The 17,863-nt window shown below is 47.5% G+C and overlaps 1 protein-coding gene across 4 annotated transcripts; it reads left to right on the forward strand.

Annotated features, from left to right (window-relative positions):
* The first annotated feature begins 8,567 nt into the window (after positions 1–8,567).
* LOC116435035 (uncharacterized) lies at positions 8,568–16,231 on the forward strand. 4 transcript variants are annotated; one of them, XM_031994117.2, is made up of 2 exons: positions 8,568–10,177; positions 11,088–16,231. In XM_031994117.2, exon 1 carries the CDS (start codon positions 9,165–9,167, stop codon positions 10,134–10,136), a length of 972 nt encoding a protein of 323 aa, XP_031849977.1. In that variant the 5' UTR covers positions 8,568–9,164; the 3' UTR covers positions 10,137–10,177; positions 11,088–16,231. The 4 variants fall into 4 exon arrangements, with proteins under 4 accessions (XP_031849977.1, XP_031849979.1, XP_031849980.1 ...); XM_031994119.2 differs by having other exon boundaries at positions 13,135–16,231; XM_031994120.2 differs by having other exon boundaries at positions 8,568–9,870; positions 9,946–16,231.
* The last annotated feature ends 1,632 nt before the right edge of the window (positions 16,232–17,863 follow it).

Genomic DNA, 17,863 nt, shown 5'->3' on the forward strand with positions numbered 1-17,863 from the left:
CCACAGGCTAAGGTATACCAACGGGGGTGCACGGCCCCCCTTCGCCCACCTTCCCCAACCATCCTTCCTCGCCGGTACTCGCGCTACCGTCTCCCTCCTCCTCGCGTTGCCTCTCCAGCCCCCGGTCGCCCTCTAGCCGCGCGCTCCCTCACTTTCTTCCTGACAATACATAATGCCATTCTGCCGCGGTACCGGCAACAATGAGTGCGCACGTCCTGCTGGAAAGTAATTATCTTAATGTCGACGAGCCCGGCGCCGACGAATGGAGAACATTCGCGCGGTGAACGTGGGCGCGCGCGCGCGCGCACGCTCGACGGCTGCCTTCTGTGCTGGCAGAGATCTCTCTTGGTTACCGCGCTTGCTTCGCCTTCCTCTTCTTCGCTGTCCTCTTCCCTCGCTGCCTTTTGCTCTTCGCTTTGCATCCTTCCTTCCTTCCTTCCTTCCTTCCTTCCTTCCTTCCTTCCTTCCTTCCTTCCTTCTTTCCTTCCTTCTTTCCTTCCTTCCTTCCTTCCTTCCTTCCTTTCTTTCTTCCTTCCTTAATTCCTTCCTTTCTTCCTTCCTTCATTCCTTCTCTTTCTCACCCCCATAGGCAATCCTCCTGCTTGCTTGAATCATTGTTTCGCTCTTGGATGCGGATTATACCTGCCGGCGCAACAATATCTTCCAGCCGTTTCCGCGATACCGTGACAAATTGTGTCACAACACGCGCCCGGATTGTCCGAGGCTTGATTGATGCCGTACCGGATGTGGACTCGGACTTGGCCCGGCTTCCGTTTAGCAGGGGACGGACGTTGACGAGGTGCATTAGATTGCGTGGAAGTTTCCGCCGGTATAGAGATCTTTTCGGCCATGAGGGGTGTTTTTTTCGGGAATTCTTTGGTCGAGGGTTGGTATGATCACTTTGATGTGGCTTTATGCTCGGAGTGAATAATGGTGGATAATGGGATCATTCAGTGTTACGTGAGTAAGGGTTTAAAAGCTGTGTTCGCGGGTGACGGGACAATGCTTGGGTTTCCCGGGAGGTTTCGATGCTTTGTTGTAAGTATTTGTAATATTTCCCCGTGAATTGTAGTTTCCATTGTGTGGACATTTCAATCCTTGTTTACCAGATTTTGTTCGAATGAGGGGATCATTTGATCACACCTCGCGCTAAATCACGATATTGTAAATACCTACTAATCCTAAGTCTCAGGTCAGTTTTTTATATTGCTAATAAAACCCGAAACAATGCTGCCTCGTTAACCACTTAAAAACGTTCCCACACTCTCTCGCAAACTTCCAATCCCCAGGCCCCTCCGCCGATACCTCCCCCGAACCTCCGTTAACGCGGTTTCGCCACTTACAATGAATCGAATCGCTTGATCAGAGAGAAGCCCAGCCGTCATCCGGCGAGATTCTCGCCCGAAAAAACGTACGGAAGGAATTGATAGATCTGTCCCACCCCTGGCGGACGGCGCTCGGCTCTCGGAGAGTGTCGTCCGATAAATCGATCGCATTAAAATCGAGCTGAGGGCCGTCGATCCGGGTAGTCTCCGGCGCGACAGCGTAGTCCCGTAATTCCATTGGCGTGCCTGCAGGCGAGAGATCCTTTGTAATCGATATGGGAAGAAGGGAAAGAGAGAGAGAGAGAGAGAGAGAGAGAGAGAGAGAGAGAGAGAGAGAGAGAGAGAGAGAGAGAGAAAGCAGAAGAGAGAGTCAGACCATGGAATCGCGGAGGGAGGAGCGCGGGGATGGGAAACAGCGGAGGGAACGGAAGGATGAAGAGGAGAAAAGAAAAAGTGCGTTTTACCGTGACCACCCGGATCGCATTATTCCCTCCTCTTTTCCGATCTCAATTAGTCATTACGTCTCACGGCGCTGCACGGCGTGGCGACGAGATGCCCTCTACCCCTCGTCGCCTTCGGCGTCCGCGCTTCGTCTCTGCATTAATTGCGTCTACGTCGGCTACGACGGCCACCCCTTCTCGGCACCTAACTCCTCGATTCGCCGCCCCCCTAGCTGCCACTAAGGGGTGGTGTTTCGACAGGGATTAGTGTCGACGCCACGAACCGCATAATTCGCCGCCCGCTCGCTCGCACGCCGCTCCCTCGTCCGCCACTCGAGAAAATCGGATCCGCGAGTCGCGCGAGCGAGAATCGCGCCCTCCCAAGACGTTTGTTTACGTGGTAAAATCCGCACGGCGCTGCTTTGTAATGACTGCCAGCCGAGCGTTATGCCCGATAATTCATCGTTACGCGCCCGTTTGTGCGAGAGGCTTCCTATGCAGGCAATTCCGTCGCGATCGGGAAACCGGCGTCGTTCGCTTGGAAGGATGGGGTGGACTTCGGTATGATCGAGACGGTTTTTGATTTTTCATTGTTGGATGCTTGTATTTGAAAAATATTGATCGTATTTATCACGTATGTATGTCACGGTGGAAGATAACTTTGAAAATAATTCTCGAATACGGGACGAAGTTCGCAGCGGTAGCATTAAATATTTCAACCTCCCGAGCGTTCTATTTTACACTCCCTTGCGAATGCGAATGCGTAGTGCTGGGATTCGTTGAAGGCGAGTAGCGAAATAGTCGAACTTCACGAGAGATTAATATACGCGCGTTCTATAAATAACGAGTACTCGCAATTACAAGCAGCCGCGGATTATACTCTAATTATTCCAAACATAACATCGCGAATTTTAACGACGCGTCTCGCGCGAAGACCCTCGACCGTTTAATAAATCTCAGCATTTAGGACTAACCAACTCGAAATCTAACTCTCTGGAAATTAAAACGTGTCGCGTTTCAGACCTAACCTCCCGTACACCTCGATATTCATAACCCCGGGATCCCTCTGTAAAATCTGAGGTCTAGAAAAATCAGACTGAGGAAAAAATGTAGAAGCAAAGGGCAAGCTCTACAGCCGTCACATCTTACCTCGAGAACCAGCATAGATCGCGCGCACGTGTGTTCACGCGGTGGTCGCGCGAGCGTGGCCCAATCCTGACGCACGGTAACACTGCGCCCACTTCACCCTCGCCATATCCAGGCCGCCCAGCCGCCTCCTGCCCCCTTGCTCACCCGCAAAACCGGTGAGAGGCAGTCGCTAATTACGCAACGCGTTCGAGCGTGCACGCTGGGGTGGCGAGGTAGCGCCGTCATGGGCTCGTGTATCCCTCATCCAACCTCCTCGTCGCTCCTTCCGCCCACATCACCCCCCTGCAGCACCTCTCTGTCTTGTTCCCTCTTGCCAGCCGGTTTCTGGTACTTTTACGATTGCCTATAATCACCCGAAGTACGCTGCGATTGCGTTCCGTTCTGCCCTACCTGTTTCCCAGGACCGACCGAGCGCCACCGTTCCCCTCCCGTACCCCTTTGCCAGCGAACTCGTCCCATCCCCGTACAGTAGCTTGGCCGTGCCGACTTAATTTGCAGAATCAACAGCGGAACGTCGCGCGGATAATCCGGCGCATCCGAATTACACGCTCCGCATACTGTCTGGATACGCCGAGGCACCTGCAGATTTAACAGAGGCGGAGGACGATTACTAATTAGCCGGGATTCTGCCAACCGGCTCGGAGAGAAACGCGCTCGCTGCGCGTGGCCTCTGCGTCTTCGTTTCGGATCCGATTTGCGGCTAGGGGACACCTCGTCGAAGTCAATCGCATCACCATCCCCTATTTTTTCATCGCGTCGTGGAGGGTTTGCGAGAGTTGTTGGATTATTCGAAACGTTTGCAATTGTTTGTCGTCGTTTTCGTGGAGTGTTCGTGATTGGGCTACGTGGGTATTGTTTTAGAGCTGACTCTGTGAGCTTTGGATTCAATATGTGTACGTGGTCGGTGATTATTGTGATTATAACGAGACGATTGTAACGTTATGGGTAGACCGGGGCGAATCGGATCGGTTCAGATTCAACAGTGATAAACTAGTTAAATTTATGATAAAGTTTGAAACTTAGAACCAACATATTTTTCACGGATTTTTTTATTAATGGCTTCGATATCGGCAAAAGAAATTGCTTAAAAACTGAAAAATCTTCGTTTTATAAGCGAAATACTGAAAAATCAGAGATATCCGATTCATTTCAACAAGAAAAGATTTCGCAGATATTATAATATGAAAATTATGAAATTGCACAGATGTATAATTCATAATCTAAACACATTTACAAAGAATACTAATGTTTGTCGCGTCGTGATTCCTGAAATCCCAAGTCGCCCAATATGTAACCAATAACTCACCCCCGACAGTCACATCACCTGCTCGAACTGCGTGCGCGCAAAGTTCTCGAAACTTCGCCGGTCGCCGGCGGACCGTCTTCCCGTGAGCCCTCCGCGCGATTCATTCCGCGAATTCGACTAATTGCCGGCGATTCGATTAATCATTCGATCGACATTCGTCTACTCATCGCGTATCCGATGAAGCTTCAAACTGCCCCGACCGAACCGTTCCCGTTCAGTGCTCCACTGCCACGCAATATCGCGGGCCAAAGGGCGCACAAAAACCCGGTGAACAAAACCCGGGAAGAAAAGGAAGTATCAGCGGAGCAGAGGCGCGCGAGCGCGCTCTCGAAATCGTAATCTCCGGCGAGACAAAGGGCCTCAGCATTGTTCGCTGGCGATTCTCGCGGCGCTTCCATAGAGATCGACCTTGGCAATAGCTCGATAGGGCGCGAGAACATCGGAGATTCCCCAGACGGATCCCGGTCTCATTCGAAATTCGCCGGGCAAGCGGGAAAGGGGGTGTGGGGGTTGCTCTCTCGAAAAGATTTCGTCGCTGAGGGCAATCATTAAACGAGGACAACGGGCGTTTTCATACGTGCACGGCCGAAGATACGCAGCTCTCCTCGAATAGGTCGAAGGTGGATGGCAAGGCGTTGAAAAGAGAACCGCGGGGCGGAGCGAGCGGGGGCGGATCGGTGGCTATACTTAAATTACCTAGGAAGCATCGCCGGCATTCATACGTGGGATAAGCATTGTCATCCCGGGGGATTGTCTCACAGACACCTCACCGGCACATGCTTTATGTCGTTAGGGGGTAGCAAAGAGAGAGAGAGAGAAATAGAAAGGGAGACAGTGAGAGAAGGGTGGCGCGAGGGGCAGCAGTCGAACCTTTATTAGGTAGATAACCGAGATGCGAGGCTGCGTTATATAGATGCCCATCCACGCTGAGCTGCCTCGTTTTACTCACTTCAATGCTTAATGGAATTGAGTTCTTGTAAGCGCCCTCTCAGCCTCCGCCCCCGCGCTCGTCCCACCGAGTCACCGTTCCCCGCCCCGCGTACGGCGGGAGAGGCGAGGCGGGGCGCGCCGAAGGGACGGCATAGACGGAGGACATGAGATAATTGGTATTTTGTCTCGCCGAATCCTTTGTATCGCGAGTTTTAATTGACTTCGAGATTTTTCAATACCAATTTGCACCCAACTGCATACACAGAGGAACGGGCAGGCTCTACGGGTCCGTGCTCGGACCGGCATGGTTATTCGCCGGGATATACGGGGCCGACGGAATGGCGACCGTCTAGCTGAGTTTTTCCTCGGCGAGCCGGAAGAGTCCGGCGCTCCGAGTTTTCCCCTCTTTTTCGCGCTTCGAATCGCTTCCTCCCTCTGTTTACCGTTCTCTTATTGGCGTCGAGACACCCGGCCACTCCACCCCGCCGGACGCCCCGCTGCCTCCGCGAGCGACGGGGAATCGAGCCTTTAAATGGGAATGGATTTTAGTAGTAATTGGTTCAAAGGGGGATATTTTATGTCGCCTCGGGAAATGATTGGTAGGTGCACGGATTAAGTAGTGAAATTCGAAATTCCAAGTAGAATTGTGGCTGTTTATTTTATAGTTTCGGGCTTTCGATGGAAATAACGTTAATTATGTGGGTTCGGTATTTGATGGTAATAGAATTATTCAGCTTGATATTGCTTCTATCAGTGGCAATAGGAATAGTAATAGTGTAGGAGTGATTAGATGAGGACGGTAAACGCAGAAAGCTTTTTGACTCATACCCTAGAGACATTATAATTATTTGTAGTTATTATTGTAGAAATTCAAGCCGTTAGACGCCATCGACGGGTGAACCGTCCCGAAGGTGAACTCTACCTAATTGTCAACAGGCAACGAGTAAATCATGCGGCGAACAAGGGTGTCAGAGGGAGGAACAAGCGAGTACGATAACAGCGGAGACGGTTCGCGCACGCGTGTGTGTGCGTAATTTGTGGAAATATACGTGCCCATTGTGGGTCATGAAAAACGAGAATTACGAAGCGATTTCCGAAAGGATCTAGAGGAGAATGAACCAAGAAAACAGAGTAAATAAAATTTTCAACAATTTCTACTCCCGACAGTACTTATCCCACAACCAACGTTACAATACTGTTAAACGTAGCAAATTCGCGGTATAACAATCTACAGATTAATTTGACTGCAGTCAGAAACCCGATCCCACAATAGTCATTTGGCGCTTAAGAAAGGCATTGAATAAAACCATAGTACTGTATAAATTACAATAGTCAAGGAAATTGCAATAATATAATATAATCTCGAAAAATGAAGAGTGAAGTGGAGAGAGGAAAAGAATGTAACGAAGGAAGACGAATACGAAAGATTACGAACAAACGAACGTCCGCGATGCGAGAAGCGTTTGCAAGCGGTTATAAGAAAGCCACCCCTTTCCGAAATAATTCAAGGATAACGGAACAAGGACGTCGCCCGGCCGGCAGAGCTCGGCGTGCTCCGCTCGAAAACGCGGGAGGCTTAATCGATTATTTGAAAATCGAAGTAAGGAGACACCGCGGCACGGCGTGCGCGCCTCCCGCGACACAAAGGCACAAACGACTAATGCAGTTCACCGACAGAGAAAGCTTTTATTCGTTCGCATTGCTGAATGTCCTTTGGGAGTCGAGGGCGTGGCGAGTCGAGATTGGGAAAGGGGCACCGCTCGCTCCTTTCGCCGCTGTTGCTTTCCATTCTAATCCAAGTGCCAGTCGTTGAGAGATTTTTTTGCATTGTTCCACAGATTTCCCACAGGAAAGGAACCGGCAGATTTCAACCCCTTATTGTTTCGCGATGGCAGGGAGACGAGGACGAACGCGGCCGGGCCGACATGCGAATTTCTGATTAATTACTCGACGGGAACGAGCCGCGGATTAGTCAACTCCCTAGAAAACGGTGTCGATCATCCCCCTGTTTCGTCGTTGCGTCTGATCGTTGAGTTTTCATCGCGATTGGTTCCTTCATCGAGCGATCTTCCTTGAAAGTCTGCTACTTCGCGGAGATAACAGTGGAATGTAGAACTATTGTCCTTTGCAGGGAAGATGACAGATGTGGGCAGGGGTTGAAAAGAGTTGTTATAACGATCTCGGTTCTTGGAAGAGTTATCGAGGAGCAAAAAAAATAACTGGTATTAGATAGATATGTATACGTTCTCGGAACAGACATTGTATCTGTATTGTTTCTATAACTGATATTTTTCTGTATTTCTTTCGGAACTGTGATCCAGAAAAGAAACTTAGGAAAGTACTTGGTACCAGTTATGAGTTTATTTCCGTAATCCATATCCGTTTCAAGTGAAAGCTAAACATAACGATTTTACAGCCATTTTTTAAACCATCGTAATCCCTGGTTGTAAAAAATCTGAATTTTAGTTGTTACAGAGGTAAGCCCATTTTTACAAGCATTTACGACTCTAGCATGTGATTTGGCTAAACGATCTTACACTAACCAGTTGCGAGATGCTGCTGAAATGGTAAAGCTTATGAGACTCTCTGGGGTTGGGACGAAAATGAAACTTCCTTTACCGACCCTGTGAATGAACTATAATAATAACGAGAGATAAAATAGCCGAACAACGACGACGATGTAGTTGCAATGTTATAATAACGGAGCATTGTTGTAATTTGAATTACAATTAACCAAACGATAAAGTGCAATGGTACATCGACGTTTCGTACTCCACTTTGACTTTTACATTTTCAATTTCGAGAAACAAACCGTGATGCTTTTATAATCCCAGCTAGTAAATGAAAACCAGATTTCGAGATACCAATTTCAAACTAGAACGCCCTAAGTCCAAGTACTACTGTATTCTATCTTTCCACAAACTACTCTTAAACCACCAGCAATCCTTTAATAAATTAAAACGAAAGTCTCTAAGAGACAGCAATTATCCTAAATCTATAAGACAAATCAATTCTAACAAACTATTCAAAAATACTTTGCTCCAATCGATCTGCAAAAAAACACCAATTTCCATCGAAGAACGAAAGTTCGACCGACACAGCTCAGAAAGAAAATCTGGTTGACCAACAGTCTCCGTCGCAGGAAGGGGAGCGCGAAGCCCGGGGGTAGCGGGGAGCGTAACCAATTATCGCGCGATATCGCGGCGTCGTCGGTGTGCGCGTCAGTGCCGGGAACAGAGAGCTAGTCAATAACGGGTTGCCTATACGCTATTTGTACTTCATCGTATCGAGGTAATCGATAATAATAATTGCAGCCTCGCGGTCTCCGAGCTAGCAACGGCGGCGACAGCAGCAGCAGCAGCAGCAGCAGCAGCAGCGGCAGCAGCCAGCAACAACCCTCCTCAGTCTCCGTGTGGCACACAGGGGTTGCTGTTTCTGGTCGGTGTGCAGGCACCGCTCAGTGGGGGGAGAAAGGGTAGAAAAGGTGAGCGTATGCCGAGGGATCTCGACGAATAGCGTGAAGAGGGTCGGTTCGTGGGCGCGGCATACGACGTTCTGCGTCGGTTCCGCCCTCAAAATTCTCGCCGAGAGAGAGACGTGCGTTGAGTACACGAGTGAACGAGTGAATGAGAGGAGCAATGGGTCCCTCGAGCAGATCGTGGACCGGTCCTACGTATAATCCACGCTCAGTCGACACCGACACTTCATTCGAGAACGTTGTACTGTTTACCGCGCTCTCACGCCTAGCCACGCTCGTCCGCGTCATTAGCAGTTTTAATTTGGTGCTATTTGTTTACCTGTCAATGTCACTGTGTATTTCCGGTCGTACCAGCTGAAGACTGAAAATATCCTCGAACGGTTGAAGGAATTCAAGGGAACTGTCGTCGCGCGCGCGAGTGTCTGTTCAACGGTGCATGACATTTACAGAGACATAATCAAAAAGGTGATAATCGGATCCATATCGGGAACCGGCGGTCTTCATCGCTGATCAGTTCGCGGCCGGGCCAAGTGACCATGATGGGCCCCCACCAGCAGCACCCGGGCTACGGGTTCCTCTCCGGCATGGACGGGTTCCACTCCATGCACCACGTGGGCCAGGACATGAATCTGGCAAATCAACAGGCCTGCCAGGAGCAACACATCAAACGACCTATGAATGCCTTCATGGTGTGGTCTAGGATTCAGCGTAAGAAGATTGCCCTGGATAATCCGAAAATGCACAACTCCGAAATCTCGAAGAGATTGGGAGCCGAGTGGAAGCTGCTGTCTGACTCTGAGAAACGTCCTTTTATAGACGAAGCGAAGAGACTACGAGCGATGCACATGAAGGAGCATCCAGATTATAAATACAGGCCTCGGAGGAAGCCCAAAGTACCTGTCTCTCCGGTATCCGGCAAGTCTGGCCCAATTAGTCCAGGTGGTTTCCCGAGCTTCCCGCTACCACCGTACTTCGCAGCGCCAGCTGCTCCAGTTAGCCATCACCATCATCATCCGCATCCCCTAGACTACCCGCCCATGCCACCTTATTTCGGCTCTGCCTTCGACGCTGTGCACTTGAGCAAGCTGGTGGCTGGTAACAGCGGAACAAGCTCAACATCGTCGAACGCGGCCGTGGCCGCTGTCGCCGCGGCAGCCGACGCTGCGAACAACAACGCGGCTTCCGCCGCCGCGGTTGTCAGTAGCTTCTACTCTGGTTTCTACTCATCGCCAACGACAACAGGTAAGCCGTACCCCAGCACGGCATCCCACCTGGGACCACTGTTCTCCACTGGACATCACACGGCCGCTGGTACAGGGCAACATCCACCCATCATCTTCCCACCTTCGTCTGCCACCGGGTCAAACAGCATCATCACCACTACCAGCAGCCCAGGCAGCAGCCCCGGCACCACTCCGATCCCCTCTTCGCTTCAACAAGTCGTACCGTCAACGTCTAGCACCTTAGATCTGGAACAACTACGCCGACCCGTGCCCGTGATATTTTAGGCGCTATCCGAATAGGTTTTCAAGCTAAGTGGCCCGGATTGGTGAGTCATTTTGACTGACGGTGTAAACACCGTGGATCGGGTATTCGTCCATGGTTCTCGCGAATCTATATTAGGGACAAGAATTATTGTAAGTAAGGACATCGCGCCGGTTTTGGAATTAACCTTCGCGGACGTAGGCTTGGATAACGCTGATGTGTGTTCCGTACAGATACATTGTCAGCGGGTGGTTCTCATTGGCTTGTGTACAAATACTGAGAACTGAAATTTCGAACGTGAAATATCAGACTAATGCCTGATCTCGGCTCCGCGTTTCATCCAACTGTTCTATATCCTGAGTATCGGTTTGAAAATGCAAGTGCATGTCGAAGTATACAAACCAAACACAAGCTAAAGGGAGAAACGTTCCAACTGTTTCGAATTCAAATCACACGCAAACTTGAACATTACGTTCGGTTCGTCGACGAGAAGTTGACGTCGTCTAATGTGATCTACCGTGAAACGTGTGTGCTCTTTCAGCGCTCGACGACGTACATTCATTAATTTATCGGCTCAAGAGCAACGGACGTAAGAGCTGAAGACGCGTATCCATGCGTATTGGATACGAGACAATTTCATTTTTCATTGACTAAGGGGCAGGGGGTTGCCGGCGTCATGCATCCGCATTCATTATGTTCTAGTTGTACCGAAAATTGTACCGCACGGTGTTTTAATTGCAATTGTCGCAACATTCTTTTGAATCTTCTGAATCTGAATTTCTCTTGTATCATAGAAAGACAATTCTTTTTTCATTGACCAAACTGGCGGTCAACTTGCCAGCGTCACGCATCTGCAACGCTCATTGTTCTCCAGTTGCATCGAACATTGTACCGCACGGTGTTACAATTGCAATTGTCGGAAGATCTATCGAATCTTCTGAACCGTCTGAATCTGAATTTCTCTTGTATTCTAGAAAGACAATTCATTTTTCATTGACGAAACTGGCGGGCAGGGGGCTGCCGGGTGGATAAAGAGAAGAAGGAGGGGCAGGCGTAGGTGAGATTTTCGAATGCCGAGGGCCGGGCCGATTGCGGATCGACCGGCGTTCGAGGAAGGCTTGCCGCGGCAGCCACGCGGATAATTGAATTAGCATATTAATGCGTTGGAACAAAAGAGCCGTTTAGGCCCCGGGATTCGTTTTGCTTTTATTGAACAGGGGGATCTTCATTGTGCGCCACGTTGCCCCGTGAATAGACCGCGTACCCCTGCACACCCTGTACAGCGACGTGTAAAGGGATGAGGTGAGGTTTCCGAATAATGTTTTCCAAATAATGTTTTACCTATCGCGTGACACAGGTCGCCGAAATCCTGTGGCGCCAAGTAATTCTCCTCTTAGAGCAACTTAACGATTTGGCCGTCAACTAAAGGATCAACGGACTTTTTTACGACTCGACGAATGCCGAGAAAGTTAACGTTTAGATTTACAAAATGATATCACTCGAGTTCCAGCGACGTGGCAATGTGTTAGAGATTCGGAATAATTCACGTTCGCCGGTTATTCTTTTTTGGAGGTTCTTTTTCAATTAGTTCTTTATGTTTGTGTAGCTCTTACGTTGTCTTCCGGTGTACACATTACGATCTATTGTTCGTGATTCCTTTGATTTCGACTCGCACCCACGTGGCGTCGTCTACCGGGCCCCTCTGCCCCGAAGATCTTGCTCGCGCTACGTTCGTACGTTGTTACGTGGCTCTCGAGCGTGTCGTTACCGTTCGTTTTAATAACACCGTTTCCACGAATGTAAATAGTTCGTAATATACAATCCGCGTAGGTTAAGCACCAAACCGAGCCGGTCCGCTCGGTTCTAGGCGGGACGGTTTTTTGCAGGACGGCGTGTGTCTGGTCTCCGCGAAATCTTGTTTGGCTCGTGCACGGCAACGTTCACGATCATTCAGCTGTCCTTACATTGGACGAGTATATCGTATCTTCGAAATTCAATAATTCTGACGACGCATCTTCAGCTGATTCTCATATCGAATATGATATATTAGTACATCTATCTTGTTGGCGCAGATGTTAATGAAATTATTTCGGTCAACGTGAAGAATTGTTACGAGGAAAACACCGATTTCTTTCATTTGTTTTCTTCGCGTTCTTACTTTTAGTCTTACTATTACTATTACTTTTAGTTCACCGTCCCGAACTTGACGCAAATCATAATTGCAAGTTCTTCAACGCGATTTCTACCGAAGGTGTCAACAGACGTCTTTGGAAATTTTAAGTTATAATTATTTCCCAAGCTTAATCGTATATTCTCATTTTTCGACTTTCCCAATAACGATTGCAAAATTGAGTATAGGAAATGTCCAAAATGTAATTGAAGAAAAACGATTAACCGAGGAAATCATTTTAAGTTGAAATTTCGACAGGTGTCTCGTGACACCTTCGGTGGAAATAGTATCGAGGAACTTGTAGTTGTGATTCAAGTATCACTTATCGAGTTTCCGTTCCCTTCAACTGTGCGTCGAGGATGGAACTGTTATACTTATCTTTTTAACGTAATCGCCATGAAGATATGTGACTGTATATCTACGGTAGGCTCCTCACGTTTTGGTCGATCACCACCAAACTGAGAAGTTACTGTATGCACTGTTTTCAGCGTTCTTCAGGAGAAGTACCTTAAAAAAGTTGCCAGCTTAACACTAACCGTATCGGGAACCGATCAAATGACCAGATTGAAAATCCTGCGTTCTCTTCCGTTCGTTTAATTTCATATCAATTCCCACATTATCCGATTAATTGGTTTCTCCCTTTTCATTCTTCCTTTTGCTTCCGTTTCCACTAAAAGAAATTTCTCATCTAACTCGCTTATCTCTACTTTGTAGCCAGTCATTTGACTAGTAAGAAAAGTGCCGGTACGGTTAGTGTTAATCGACCAGCTATCGTCTTATCTCGATTTTCAATCTTAACTTCCACACAGTCGAAACCATAAATAAAACATAACGAATTTTCTTCTGAACAGCGCTGAACACAGGCAACGCGACAGATTTCGCTCGTTCGTCAAGCGAGACCGTCGAGTTCCGGGAACATGAATCCGAGTGGCCAGATCACGAGCGAAAATCTCCGGAGAGATCCGTCCTCAGCGAGCGAGCATTTCGTCCAGGGACGCAGGACTTCGGAGTAGCGCGCATTCGCCAGCGCGAAACCATGGGAAGAACAGTTAACCGACACTTTCAGCAAACCGAACCCTTTTTCCTCGCGAATCGACGGTCACCGCATCGTCCTCGTGGTTTCCGGCCGTCCCGGGAGTAGATTTTCTTGCGGTTAATAAGAAATAGTTCGAAGGATTCATTCGTCGCAGTTCCAGCGGACTCGATTAGCAAAGGAAGACATTAGCTTTAATGCTTTCACGGCCTGGAATATTGCATTCGTGAGTGGCTTTCGGGTGAGAACCGTGTCCAATAGGAATTCGTTCCCAACGTTTCGCCATCGTTACAGCTGGCTTCGTCAGGGGTTAAAGACACACTGATACCGGTGTGTGCCTAGGGAGACCGTCTTTATACAGGTATCTGGTTTATGTTCCGGATCAGTAATCACCAGTAGTTTTTAATTGTTCAGTTGGCCAATCAAAAACTACTGGTTTCCTAAGTACTTAACACCCGAAAGCCACTTACGAATGCAAAGGGAGATCTGTTTCGAAAGGTTCTCAGCCTTCGATTCGTAAAAAACAAATATAGAAGAATTTTAACTTAAGAGTAAAGAAATTTCGATCCAGTAACGTAAGATTCGTTCGAGGCTTACACGGCTAGTTCTATGACAAGCGTTCATTGCGGATGATTTCTCGACGTTCCGCTTATATACCTGGAAACATTGGACATTTGTCAGAGCGACGCGAGGTTCGTTGGAAATCAATTTCCGAGGGAACGTTATCGTCAGAATTGGGATTCACATCTGTGGATGGAGTTAAAAGCCATTGGAAACAATGGCTCGTCTCTGAGTATGGTGTTGGGGCAACGACTTTTTCATTGAGAAAGCGAATGTGGACTCGATTATGTGTATATTATGAATATATGTGTATAAGTACGTGTGTATATAAGTCGATAGTACGTGCAATCGAATGAGGTCAATTTCTCGAAGTATTTTCTATTTGTTGATCGCAACGATATTTTACTAAGCTCTTCTCGATAAGTATTTTCGTCGTCGCGGTCCGATTGTATACGGGCCATGCCGTTAACTGTGATTTCGTTAAGTCGTAAGCGCGGTCCTTGCGGGGGCAACCCTTGCTAGAAAGTGTTGAATTAGATATAAGTTGAAACGTTCGTGCGCGCGTTCTGATTTCGGTCTGCTTTGTTGCTTAACGAGTTAGTGTGTTACCTTAGCGGGAAGTGTTCGTTTAGAAGTAAGTTGAACATATAGGTGTACACAAGTATGATCGAATATACGATAACTTTGTTTGTTACGTCAAGCATTGTTACAGTTGGGAGAAAATGAAATTCCAATTATGTATTATAAGAAATTCAATTTTATTCGTTACTCAACACGTTCGCGACCAGTGTCACGCATCGGCAACGCTCATTATTATTTAGTTATTTTTTTACAAAATAACAGACAAGACATTCTAGATTATAAAGATAATTCGTTAAGTTATAGAAATATCGTAGTCAGTAAGATAGCCGGTTGAAAACGCTGGTTGCGGACGCATGAAAATATTATTGTTACTTTCTCACCCATGACAAATCAAATAAAATGTTTATACTGAAGTTAATATTTCGTTGAAATATCAATGGTTTATGTCTGTGATTCTCCTCCGAAATCTCCTCCATTTTCGATGTACATATATGGATTATAAACGCACCTTTTCCCCGCGATGCGGTCGACGACTCGATTCAGTAGTTTTTACCAAGGGTTGCTCCCACGTGGAACACGGCCAATCACGTGTACGTGTCGTTTCCGTAGGTTTAAAACACTCGTACCTCTTGTTGTAAGTAACGTCTTGGAGCACACACGCTAAATAGTCGCACCGTGTATAGGGTTATTTATGGTGGACGGTTGCATCCGACGAATATCTTTGGTTAATACCGATTCTCCCTCCTTGTTCTTTTCAACATTGAATGTAATGTGAATGTCAGCGAGGCGCCAGCCCGTAAGGCAGGGACGTAACATTAGAACTACTAGACAGATCAAAACCAACAATTCCTGATTTCTTACGATTATTGAAAAGATAACAGACGATTCTCTGAGAACTTACTGAAGATTAATTTCGGAATACGCAATCTCAATTGTAAATTCAAAGAAATCTCAATAGACGTGCTCTTAGAGTTTCTATAGGAAAGTTTGAGAAAATCAATTTGATTGCTCGGTAGTTTTAATGTTAATACCGGTGTGATTTTGATACCGATATTAAGCCTGTAAGTTAGAACCGAAATAACATGTATTAATACCGGTATAAGACACCAAAAGCTGTAAAAAACCGATACGACACCGAAAATCGAAATGAATACCGTTATTTTTACGTTTCGTCTAGATGTATTACGATGAAGATTGACTAGTCAACGGTGGAATTTAGTTTAAAAAATCTCTCTTGAACGGTACAATAAAGCCATGGAATGACGAGTGTACGCGTCGAACGTAGAACAAATCCACCTAATACGCATTAAAACAAAACTGTGGAGCGAATAAACAAGAATTACGTGTTCATCAGGAAAAGTAAATGATTGTAGAAAGGATCTGTATTACTTTGATTTCCAAGATGACGTGTAATACTTGTTAAACACGGTGATCTGCTTATGTAATTATAAAGGTGTAATACCGGTATTTTACGTGCAGGTAGTCCCTGTCGCAGGAAAACGAGGGCGACGTGCACGTGAGTTCGTTCCGCGTAATTCGTAAACCTTAACCAGCCAAACCTGTACATTCCGTTTGTTATATAATAAAAATTGTTATCTCTGGTTTCATCATTCGGTAAGTCGTTGAACGATCACTTGCAATTCGATTATTATTCTAAAGACGTTCGTCGCGAGATCATCGGGCCCAGAGAACACAAGGGGATGAAGGAACAATGTCTCTTATCGTATATGTGCATATATTTATTATTATCAACGAATCGAAATAATAAATGACTCTATGAATTTCATTAATCTACCTGTATTCATTATTCCCGAGCGCCGTTGTTACAAATTTCATCGTACGAACCGTTAGACGGAGAAGAAGAAGAAAAGAAAAATATCAAGCTGCGATATTAATCCCTTTTTCACCCTAACACATCGAGCCACCCTTATCAAAATCATCGATTGTTACCGAGAAAACATTTCAACCCTATAGAGAACGAATTTCTCTATAATCGGACCACGGTCACAGCTCGATACCCGGGGATCAATCCAGCGAAAGTCTGGCAACCGACGAATCTGCGGCCTAGAAGGATCAGGGTCCATCGAACGTTTTCGCACGGCAGAAAACAGCGCAGCCGGCTGATCGGGACAATGGCGGGAGACGCGAGAATCGCGGACTCCCCAGACCGAGATTCGTAACCTCGAATTTCCTTGCGACATCGGAGAAGCCGGCGGCCATTGAATGGTCCTGCGGCCACCCATCGCAGAGGTGAACGGGGAGAAAAAGAATTGAAAGGAGAAGGCAGAACCGGGGACGTCAGGTTCTCGTCAAACGACACCTCTTTCGTTGCTTGCACCCTTCGACGTAGGATTCTCTTTTCTCTCTTTCTTTCTTCAATGCACTGCTTCTTTTCCTCTCCCTTTTCCTCTAACCTTCTATTCGCTCATTCTCTTTCTGTTTCCTTAACCCTCTCCTTGTTCTTCGTTCTGTCTCTCCCTTCAAATCTTCGATTCTTTCTCTCTCACTTCGATCCTCTATTTTTCTCAGTTACTCTCTTTTACTTTAAATTTCTATCTTCTCTCCCTTTAACTCTTCGTTTCTCCATCTTCCTCTTTCGTACTTTACATTTTTTCTATTTCCATCTTCTCTCTTCAACTCTTCATCCCTCCGTCTTACTCTCTCCAACCTAATTCTTCTATTTCCATCTCTCTTCAAACCTTCATCCTTCTACCTTCCTCTCTTCTACCTTCTATTCCTCCATTCCTCTCTCTTCCTCTTCTACCATCTACATCCTATCTCTCTCTCTCTGTCTCTCTCTCTTCGACCTTTCACATCTTCCTCTATGCGGCCAAGCGCGTTCTCGATCGGTGCATTGAAAACTTTCACCCCAAATTGCGCTCGAAGGTGACCACCCTTTCGCTTTCATAGAACGCAACCAAACGCGAGAAGGAGCAAACCGAGGAGAATCAGAACGAGAGAGAGAGAGACAAAGGAGGAGGAGATCGCCGGCCGGCCGTGTCACCCCAACGGGCACACCGCGTTTCGCTATAACTACCCTCTGTTTAGAGACCAATTGTATCGGCGGCGGGGACCTTTTTACTCGTTTTTTCTCCCATCCACCCTAAGGAACCCCGCTGGCTCTGTTGGCCCGTCTCCTCGGCAGGGTGCGCGCGCTCTCGTTCCTTCCTCTTGACGCGTACCTCGCCATTACGAGCGGGGCCCTACGCGTTCTCGCGTACCGATAAACCGGGGCGCGAACCCGCCTTTATGCGACCCGCTTCCGGTCGGACTTCTTGACCGCCCTTTAGTCACGGCTCGCCTTTCAAATGGCTTCCCGGCCGACGCTGTTTCCTCCGGCCCATGGGAAATCTGAATGAGAGCCTGGAGTTCGGCAAGGTGTCATTTGGGATTGGCGATCGAAT

The sequence above is a fragment of the Nomia melanderi genome, chromosome 4, assembly GCF_051020985.1.
Source record: "Nomia melanderi isolate GNS246 chromosome 4, iyNomMela1, whole genome shotgun sequence".
Taxonomy (NCBI): domain Eukaryota; kingdom Metazoa; phylum Arthropoda; class Insecta; order Hymenoptera; family Halictidae; genus Nomia; species Nomia melanderi.